Source organism: Salvia splendens, chromosome 7 (genome assembly GCF_004379255.2).
Source record: "Salvia splendens isolate huo1 chromosome 7, SspV2, whole genome shotgun sequence".
NCBI classification, from domain to species: domain Eukaryota; kingdom Viridiplantae; phylum Streptophyta; class Magnoliopsida; order Lamiales; family Lamiaceae; genus Salvia; species Salvia splendens.
The window spans coordinates 1893858-1904900 of record NC_056038.1 but is presented as its reverse complement, the minus strand read 5'-3'; the positions used below and the strand labels follow the sequence as shown (position 1 = coordinate 1904900).

The following is an 11043-nucleotide window of genomic DNA, read 5'->3' as shown; positions in this document are numbered from 1 at the left end:
CGAGACCTTAATTAGGTATACACTTCATATTAATTTGCACCACTATATGAGACAAAATAATGAAAACTATGAGGAATCTATTTGGTTGAAAAAGATGTCATATTGTCATAAGGCATCAATTTTTCTCTCTATTGATGTGATGAGATTCTTCCATATCTACTACTCTACCTAGTTTTAGAAGTCACCTTAATTATAAGTACTACTACTATTTTCTTCTCAGCAAAGTTTGGTATTGCATTATTTAGAAGCTTCTAAAATGGTATAGAGTATATTGCAAATTTGCAATTACATTAATGTACGGTTAAAATTGTTGTTGAGCGAATTGGATGCTTGAAGTTCTAGAAGGAAAAGGAAGAAAAATAAGTTTCATAGTGGCGTAACTAGTACTCCCTCCGTCCCGCACTACTCGCACCTTTCCTTTTGGGCACGGAGATTAAGGAATGAGTGATAGACAAAGTCAACAATTACGGCTGTAGATATAAATTGTTACTAAAAATGGAAAGAGTGCAAATAACTTGGGACGCCCAAAAAGAAAATAAGTGCAAGTAGTGCGGGACGGAGGGAGTATTTACTAGGAGTATTATATAGTATAATTATTGGAATTATAGAATTTGTCATTTTGGTACTCCACGATAACTAGTTTATTTACACTTACAGACAGATATTATTCTAACTTTCAATATATCAATTTATTTATCTTTCATATTGGTCCACTACTTTCTTTTATTACAATATAGTTATGTTTTTTTTATTAAAACTATCTTTATGATCATGAATATTTTATCTTCTTATAATATTTTGATCACTTTTATTAAAATTTGTATGCACTTTTTTATTTTTGTTGGACGGATAGAGTATACTTTTTCTAATTAATGAAGCAAGTTATGGTTATACGTATTATCGAGTTTTATGAATTAACAGTGGAATTAAAATGAGCGTGCATGGAGAAGTGACACAATATTTAAATTTTAAAGTGTACCATGTTGAAGTACAGTCGGAATTTTTTTGTGGGAGTAATAATTAGGTTGGAAATTACAAATTTTTTCTTTGATACAACAACGTTTGACGTGTCGATTTTTCTAAGGATATCTACCTATATGGCTATATGTAGAGTTCAATCAGCATCCTAGCTATAACTTTATGTACTTCAACTTTTCCACAGATTATTTAGCAGTGCGCACAAATAAATGGCCATTTAAAAAAAATAAAGTTAAAAAAAATAGTTTATTTATTCTTAACTATTATGAGTAGTTGTTGCAAAAATCAACAAAAGTAAATTTCATTGTTCAAAATCAATTTCTCATAAATTTGAATGAAATGAAGGCTGAAGCAAAAAAGTACTTCCTCCGTCCCGCACTACTCGCACGTTTCCTTTTCGGCACGAAGATTAAGGAATGAGTGTATAGCAAAGTCAAATATTACGGCTGTAGGTGAAAATTTTTACTAAAAATAGAATGAGTGCAAATAACTTGGGACGCCCAAAAAGGAAATAAGTGCAAGTAGTCCGGGACGGAGGGAGTATATTTGAATGAAATCACATAATGGACTTTGATAAGGTTGTTAACAAATAGAAGTATTACACAGAAGGCCCATTTTAGGAAATATTAAAGCCCATTACTTAAATCTGTAGCCCATTATTACAGCCTTCCCTTTTACTACTTGTTTACCAGTATTTTTGCATTAGAATTTTGTCTTATTATCTTCATGTGGATTATTATTATTGCACTGACATAAAATGAATTATTACAACAAAACTATAATAATTTTAAATGGAAATATGAGTTACTATTCAATAACGTGTTTTTCATGAGGAAAGAATTGTCGATGATACTGTCTACTAAAATTGTAGGCATTTAAGATTTAACTTCAAAAGTTTAACATGATGTAATAAGTGAATAGTATTCAATTATTTTGTCTGTGTTAACGCGATAATCATTTATTTGAAAAAGGCGCCGGAAATGGCACACAAAGAATATTCTTAGACACGGGAATAATTCTATAAATAAGATCTGAGTTTTCGAATATATATAAAAAGAATATACTTAAATCCAACTCCAATTGAATTTGAATATGAAAGAGTGTAGAAATGATACAAGTAAATCTTGATAGTTTATTAATGTCACTCATTAATAAATTGGGAAACTTTTGTCGTTATCTATTTTAAGAGATACAAGATGTAAAATGAGATCTACCTACAATTTTAGATACCGGTGACAAAATCTACTCATAAATAAGTAAAAAGTAAATTCTGTTACGGAACTTTATGTTTCTAGATATACTAAAAGGGTAGAGAAATTAATGATACTATATTCATACATAAAAAAAAGTAACTAAAAAACTACAACTATGAAATAATAAATTGAAATTACACTAAGTAAAAAAAATGAAAAACTTTAATAAACTACACTAACAAAACAAAAAATTGAAATTACATTAAAATCCTATTTCTGAATTGTAAACTAGTAGTATAAAAAAAGTAGAGTATAAATATTGTGTTGTTTGTCACTTTGTATAATCTAATTATTAATGAGAACATATAGTAGGCATATGTGTGATGGTTGATTATGTAGCAGAGGTCATGAATAATGGTATAATTAATCACTGCTCCTATTTCCAGATAGGCCAGTTTTATTTTATTCATTGTACATTTTTTTGAATCATTTCTGTTGACCGGTTTTATAGAAAATATCCCCATCTTGCTTTCACACACAAAAATTAAACTGTAATTCACTATCTTCATAATTAAGGTACTACTACTAGTTTTTTCATCTATAAAATTAGTCTTTCCTATCTTTAGTAATATTTTAATTATTTTTTATTTAATTTACATACCGTAATATAATTAAAATACACATTATTCACTATCAAAGTTATTGATATTAAAAGTAAAAAAAATTGAAATAAGGAAGAATCTAACTGGCTTAATTTTCAAGATAATGGCAATAATAAATTGATTGACTGCCTAGAAATATATAAAAAATAAATATTCTAATATTTCTTCTTCTTCTTTTTCAACCATTAATACTCCAAAATTAGGCCTTAAGCCATTAAGTAATCACTCTCATTTCTTTAATCCACTTGTATTAAATCAATAATACAGACAGACAGAGAGGGAGAGAAGAATTTACAGATGAGTATGGGGCCGCCACCATTCCTTTGAAGTTAACTGAATTTAATCTCACACTTCATCAAATCTCAGAAGCAATAGTTGATAGAACTCCTCCAAGAATCAATCTTTACACAAAACTGTGATCCAAAAACATTTTTAGATGCTCAAAGTGGAAGCTATTGTCGGCACAATCTACATTTTCAGACAACTCTGTTACTAGGAAGTCAACATCTCTGTCCGAAAACAATACAGAAGCTAATAAATAATCGACAAGAATCTGTGAAGATCACACTGTCTCTAAGGTATGCCAACAACAAGAATCTCATTCTTCAATCATACACATCTCTACTTTTAAGCATTCATTTTAGTTCAAGATTCAATTTTTTTAGTTCAAGATTCAATTTTTCCCCCCTTCCGTTTGGGCTTCATCTGCAGCAATGGTTTTCAAGAAAGTGGCAGTTTTGATGATGCGTTGTTTAGGGATATCGAAGCAGCCCACTCTTCCTGCCCCTCCTGCTGAAACTGCTGAATCTTCATCCATTGATGTTGAAATCTGTGGCTCAAAAGGAATCAGGCTCAGTGATGGCAGATTCTTGGCTTACACAGAGAGAGGAGTCCCCATGAATAAGTCCAATTACACAGTTATTGTTGTTCATGGATTTGGTAGCTCTAAAGAAATGAACTTTATGGCTTCCCAGGTATGGTAATTTTAATTTACCCCCTTTTAGTAAATTTTTAATTTTTTCATTGTGAAATTAGGGTTGATGGCCTTATGTTCAATTGTAGTTTGTGATTGTTGGATGTCTCGCTTGTGTTGTTGTAAAGACTCGTCTTGGTTTCTTGATCTGAATTTAATTCACTTTACAAAAGTAGAAACCTGAATTTTTGCCTCTGGTTCTGTTTGTGGTAGAAATCAGGATTAGTTTTTTAGTAGTTGATGTGACTTTAGCCTCTAGGATTTTCTTGAGGAGTTGAAGATATGCCTTCTGTTGTTCGACCGGGCTGGATATGGCGAAAGCGATCCCAATCCGAAGAGATCCTTAAAAAGTGAAGCCTCTGACATTGAGGAGCTAGCTGATAAGTTGCAGCTGGGATCAAAGTTCTTCGTGCTTGGCGTTTCGTTGGGGTGCTACCCTGTCTGGGGTTGCCTCAGACGAACACCAAACAGGTATATAGTCGTTTGATCCGATAAGCTTGTCATTTGTTGATTGATGTTTGGGCTATTCAAGAATGTTGGTTTCTTTGTTGTGATGTTTTAGGCTAGCTGGTGTTGCATTAGTAGTTCCATACATAAACTACAAATGGCCTTCTCTTCCGAGTGACCTAACGAAGGATGACTATCGAAAGGGCCTTTCCCATTGGGCTGTTTTCGTTGCAAGCCACGCTCCACGATTGCTGTATTGGTGGCTGACACAGAAGCTCTTCCCATCATCGACCGTTCTTGATAGGAACCCTGCATTCTTCAGTCGAAAGGACATAGAAGTGCTCAAGATCACACCGGGTTACCAATTGCTTAGTCAGGTAAAGACACTAATTCATACAAGAAATCAACATAAACTGTCCTAATCATGTGTGTTTTGCACATATTCAGAACAAGGTAAGGGATAGGACAGTGTTCGATTCCCTACGACGTGATTTTGTGGTGGCATTTGGCAAGTGGGACTTCGACCCGTTGGAGCTGTGCAATCCATATCCTCAGAGGGAAAGCACGGTGCATATATGGCAGGGGCACGAGGACAAGGTGGTGCCGGTCCAGCTGCAGAGGCACGTCTCCGGGAAACTGCCTTGGATTCGGTATCACGAGGTCCCGGATGGAGGGCATCTGCTGGTTTATGATTCTGATGTGTGTGAAGCCATCTTGAGGTCTCTTGTTCTTGGAGAAGATCCTCCTCAAATGTATAGACCTCAATGCTAGTAGTTTGGTTGAATTTTTTTGTCCATTCTTGTTCATCACAAAAGTGATGATCTTGCAAAGTAGATTGAAGTATTGGTATTCTATTTGTTTCAAGAAACATTTGGTTGTGAATGGAGTTGCAATTGTTGGTGTTGAATCCACTAAATAGGTTGTGGATAGAGAATTTATTCTATATAGTGGATTTAGATTTTTAAAAAAATGCTTTATATATAGTTTGTATGTGCTAAAGTGTGTAAGGCATAGTTTGTCACTAACTTTTCTTTTTTATATTTAGTTCTTTTGATATGTTTTTATTTATATTTCTTTATTTTTTGGCAATTTAATCAAAACCTTTTAAGTTCAAATCCATATTTAAAATCATACTTTTTGGCAAATAAGCAAAATTCAAAAATTTCCCTTACCCAAAATTGACTATACAATAAATCGATATCAAAATATTTCGTAAATTAAAAAAATCAAAATAAATCCTAAATATTCCTAAAAGTATGTGTAATTGTATTATGCATGCTAACGCTGCTGTGAAAACTCATTGGACCTCTGCATGTTTATCAGCCCATGGTATATTGGGCCCCGGCCCACTGGGAGTAGTATACAGATTGTTGCTTGCAAGTTTTTAACCCATAGTCAATGAGTGATTAGGAAAAGGTCGTTACCGGTATCAAAACACAAATGGTGCATCAGGTGTCGCTAGCAATGGATGCTAGACGAATACATAAGTGAACCGGTGGAACCATCACACTGTGGGATCGGCAGCAGCTTCAAAGGTCGATCGACTCCGACTCTACATGGATCCGCAATTGCTCTCAGTACACTTTAATTCATTATTTCTCAGTACATTTTAATTCATAATAATGTAGGTTCTCATCAGATTAATAAACTTTAACTGGTTCCTAGTGGGCTTAGGCCACATTTACTAAGCAAATGAAATTTAAATCCAAAAATAAACATTATCCCATGTCCAATAATATTTGAATCAGTCCACTAATATTTTATGAGGCTTTTACAAGAACAATCATAGCCATAAAATTAAATTTTATGGCCAATTTTATGGCCCAAAATGTGAACTCCAAATTGACTATGGGCAAATTCAAATTTGATTAAGTTACTTTTTTATGATTAAAGTAAAAGAGGTGATTTTTTGCTAAAAAGATAAATGACTTACTTATGGTGGGACATCCTCAAAAGGAGTGTGACTCGCTTATTTTAGGACGGAGGGAGTATTAGTTATTATAGTATAATTTTCAGCTAGTTACAAATTTCCCTTTTGGAGACAGTTTCACAAATTAATACTCCATTTCATATATTAATAATTGTTCCAAGCATGCTAATCTTAATTTGACTAAGCTCATGTTAAAATAATTTATAATACTTACGTAAACATAAATCAAGATGAAAATTAAAGATACTGAATATACAATTTATAATGCAAAATATAAAAATATCACTAAAAAAGTCAAACCTTTCTGATTGTTACATCGACCTTATATCATAGTAGTATACTAATATCCTATGTCGGCAAAAATAAATAGTTTTACTGTCAACGATTAGCAGATTAATTACATTCTACTTGATCATTAATTATTTTTTATGTTTGATTTATAAACTAGTAGTTAGATTTCGTTTGGTATAATCACGCATTAATTAAGTATATTTGTTTCAATCATGTGTTTAGTCTTACGACGCAAACTGTCCGAATAATTCTTGTTATAATCATTATTATCAATTCATTAATTAATAGTCTTGATTTAAAACACAATTAGTTAAATTATGAATTGAAACAAGTGTAATTTGTGGTACTCCCTCCGTTCCATAGTAATAGAGTCATTTTGCCATTTTGGTACGTTTCTTAATAATAGAGTCATTTGCCTTCTAGAAGTCAACAAATTTTTCCACATCTACTTTACTCTCTCTTACTTTTTTCTCTCTTCATCTCTAGATCTTTTTTCATTTTCAATTTTATTCTTCTTTTACTTAACTCACTTAACACAATTTTTCTTAATATTTGTGGCGAAAAAAAACGTCTCCATTATTATGGAACAGAGGGAGCAGTTGTTAAGTAATAAAGTATGTTATCGACTTTCCCAATCACGAATAACTTTTTTTAAGTACTGAGAATCATGTCACGCAACTAATTAAAATCAGTTAGCAAATAAACACTTTTCACCTTACAACTTCATGAAATACTCTAATCTTATCATATTTAAATTTGTGTGGCCACACTTGATTGCAAAAAACCTAATTTGTAAAAGGACGTCTTAATTAAATTAATGTGATAATTAGGTCATCTTGTGTGCCCAATAAACTAACTTAATTCCCAAAAGCACTCGAAAAAAGACAAAATCTTAGCCTTTTACAACTAATTAATTGTTTATATTTTGGTTAAAAATGTGGGCCATGAATTGAAAAATGGGGATTTTAAAATCGCTATGAAGATTTAATGAGCGAATCAAGTTATTTTTATTGTTAGTTGATGTAGTTCGATTGTAGATTAAAAAATAAAGAAAGGTATCAAACTTTATTGTGATCGTTTTTTATTCGTTTTTAACGTTTTAAATGAAATTGATATTTTTTATTTTATTTTGAAGCGGAAAGCATACTTCTCTCTAAAACTCTCAATTTCCAGCCAAAGTTAGTACTATGTTTTTTTCCAGAAAAGAGTTGATTTAATTTTATGCCAATTCAATAATAAATTATGTACAGTACTTCTTAGAGCATCCCCATGTCACGCCCGCATTTTCTAAGGATAGAAAATACGGTTGATCGCGACTAGGGGAGGATTAAAGAAGCGGGGAAGAAAGGGGAAAACAATACAAATCGACCATAGCTCGAAACAAATGGGAATAGCTCGAATAAAAATCAGAGTATCTCAACAATCAACAACTCAAGAATGAATACTATCTCAACGATACAAGAACTCAAAAGAAGAACAACTACTTAGCGGAAGCATTTGAGAGAATGAATATGCCACATATGAAGACATGACACATTCTACACACTTAAATTTCTTCAACGGTCTTGCTCAACACCCACCGCACCCGTCACGCTCAACCTGCAATTTTTAAAAGAAAAGCAGGGCTGAGTACTTGATGCACTCAGTGGACTCATGCCGAAAACATTTTATAAAAGTATTTATCATGCCACCACTGAGTGACCTTGGGGTTTTAACTTTAGAAATTTCCCAAGACACTAAAATCATTTCCATCGTAAAACCTGTGACTGCAGTCATTTTCCCATAGATGTCTACCATATCTGATCCATTGATGACAAAGAATGTGGCCACATTCCAAGTCACTAGACCGGCCGACCCAAAAGACGGCTCACGATCTCCATAGGTGTACACTAGCCTGAATAGGGACTCACTCCCTAGACAGACCCGAATTCGATTATCCATTGATGGCAAAAGCCACATCAGATAGGTTCCATAGAATAAAACAAAACACGGCATGACAAATATTCATATCATTTTCACATAAAAAAGTATACTTAGGGCATTGCCCTTATTTAAAAAGAAAGCCCACCTCGCTTGCTTATACCACACAATCACGACTTTACGCAACCTTTTACTCTTGGTACCCTCGTACGTGCAACAACCCCTTGTCAATATCACCACACAATCAGGTTTTCCATTATTACAATTATCATGCATGTCCTATCGTTCCTTTCATCGTTTTCTTAGATTGTCCATTCCCGAACGTTCATCAACATAAGGAAAAACATGCCATAATACTTCTCAACGTGTTACACATAATCATGTCATATGATACCTTCTTAAATCATACATGCATCATATAATTCATTAAAACTTAGCAACAAGTGATATTTTCACCTAACAACAAAACTGGCAGAATTGCGCGGTTGGTTTGTAAAAATCATTTAAAATTCATCCGGTCTCCGTTGGGGCTGAAACTTTCCCACAATACAGTAGACACATAAAATATCATTCAATTAAAATTTCACATCAAAATAATCTTTTTAGGTCGGTCAAATCGAAAACGTAACTCCCTGGTCGAGAAAAATAATTTCTGACAGAACTGCGCAGTCAACTTCAAAAATTCACCAAAAATACATCTTTCGTCCAAATAGGTTGAAATTCACACACCACACAGAAGACACCTTAAGGTTTACTCAGAAAAAAGAATCGTATAAAAAGGAGTTCGTTTGGTTGGTCAAACATGCGTCGGAACCTACTCTCCGAATACTACAGATTTCATGCTCCAAAATTCGAGTTATCCTAAATGAATGCAAGGAAATCAAGGCTGGGAATTGATCGGTGATTACCTTCTTAGGCGGCAGAAAACTCTCTTCTCCAACTCGGTTCTTTCTCTAAATTTTAGTTCCTGGTTTTTCTTGGTATTGAATTTATGTGTAGAAAGATCGTGGGATTGATTGGATATATATAGGCAAAACTGATAGATATTGATGGATTTGGTGGTTGGAGAGATTTTAGGGAGTATAGATATGGGGAAATCGTTTGGTGATATGGTTTAGAGAAATATATTTGACCAAGTCAACTAGGAAAAGATTTAATTAGATTTATTTGATTTTTTTTTCTTTTTTTTTACGGGTGTTACACCCCATCCATGCTCATAGGCAAGAGAATGAAAGTGGGCCCGGACCTACTTTTATTCATTTTTTACTCTTTTCTCTTCCCCAAGAGCACAACACCCACATCCCTACTCTTCCGCAAAGATATGCTCAAGAGTCCCACCATTTTATTATTCAATTTAAATAAAAACATTTTCACAATATTAAAATGCATTAAAAATACCCGGAATACTATTACAAATTAGTAAAAAATTAAAAATTACATAATTCAAATCCTAAAAATTAAAAATTACATAATTAAAGTTCTAAAAATTAAAAATTACATAATTAAATTCATAAAATTAAAAAAACCACTACTCGTCGCCGAATTTCGCCCAAATGTGTTTGATTAGGTCTTTTTTTAGGTCAATGTGGGCTTTGGTATCGCGCATTGTGTGTCTTGTTTCGATCCTCTCTTGCACCGTCGTATGCACACCTCGGCGTGGGGGAGACCTTGCGGTTGAGCTTCCGGCTTCATCCCCTTCGTAAAAGTTAGACGTCATCGGTCCTTCGTCAGCTATAATGATGCCGGCAATATTCTTAGAGTACCACAGCCGAGACGGGGCATTCACAATGTTGAATCGGCCTTGAAGGACCCCAAAAGCTCTTTCGACATCTTTCCGAGCAGACTCTTGACGCTTCGCAAAAAGAACCCGTCTCTGGTCTTGCGGATTGCTGAGCGTCTTCACGAAAGTCGACTACATTGGGTAGATACCATCGGCGAGATATTAACCCATGTCGTACAGATTTCCGTTGATGGTGAAGTCGACCACCGGTGCCACATCATTCAAAACATCATTGAAGAGTGGTGAAGAATATAGCACGTTCAAGTTGTTGTTGGATCCGGCAACACCGAAATATGCATGTCAAATCCATAGGCGGTAGTCGGCGACCACTTTAAGGATAAGTGTTGGGCCGCCGCCTTTGTGGCAGCTTAAGTGTTGGCCCCTCCAAGCATTCGGGCAATTCTTCTACTTTCAATGCATGCATTCAATGCTGCTAAGCATAACGGGAAAATCGTGGACTGTTTCTTGAAGATGAAGCAACCGTTGACAATCTTCGGTGGTGGGTGCCCGAAGGAATTCCTCACCGAAAGCAGAACGAATGTCGTCGCAAAAATTTTTGAGGCATAGAATTCCAGTTGATTCACCCACATGCAAATACTCGTCGAAGAGGTCAGCCGTTTGCCCAGTAGCAAGTTGTCGGAGGGCACAAGTACACTTCTGCAACGCCGAGAGACTTTGCCGACCGGTTGCGTCTCTACGTGATTGAAAGTATTCAACATGGGCGGACAATGTGTTGACAATACGGAAAAACAACCGTTTTAACATGCAAAAACAGCGCCGAAAGTAATCTTCCGGAAACCGCGGCTTGTCAGAAAAATAATCGGCAACGAGCTTTTCACGGGCTCCCTCCCGGTCACGAGGAATGTAGA

At 34.6% G+C, this 11043-nt stretch overlaps 1 protein-coding gene across 3 annotated transcripts; it reads left to right on the top strand.

The window, feature by feature from the left end:
- Positions 1–3093: 3093 nt before the first annotated feature.
- Positions 3094–5169, top strand: LOC121811212. Of its 3 annotated transcripts, none has more exons than XM_042212023.1 (5): positions 3094–3411; positions 3590–3807; positions 4066–4277; positions 4369–4630; positions 4701–5169. In XM_042212023.1, exons 2-5 carry the CDS (start codon positions 3730–3732, stop codon positions 5022–5024), a joined length of 876 nt encoding a protein of 291 aa, XP_042067957.1. In that variant the 5' UTR covers positions 3094–3411; positions 3590–3729; the 3' UTR covers positions 5025–5169. The 3 variants fall into 3 exon arrangements, with proteins under 3 accessions (XP_042067957.1, XP_042067955.1, XP_042067956.1); XM_042212021.1 differs by having other exon boundaries at positions 3545–3807; XM_042212022.1 differs by having other exon boundaries at positions 3499–3807.
- Positions 5170–11043: the final 5874 nt, after the last annotated feature.

What these genes read in the sequence shown, in the direction of transcription:
- LOC121811212 (XM_042212021.1), top strand. Translation starts at nt 3,547, where the DNA reads ATGGTTTTCAAGAAAGTGGCAGTTTTGATGATGCGTTGTTTAGGGATA. An exon ending in TGAACTTTATGGCTTCCCAG is followed by an intron (nt 3,808 to 4,065) that starts GTATGGTAATTT and finishes TTTAGCCTCTAG; the next exon opens with GATTTTCTTGAGGAGTTGAA. An exon ending in CTCAGACGAACACCAAACAG is followed by an intron (nt 4,278 to 4,368) that starts GTATATAGTCGT and finishes GTGATGTTTTAG; the next exon opens with GCTAGCTGGTGTTGCATTAG.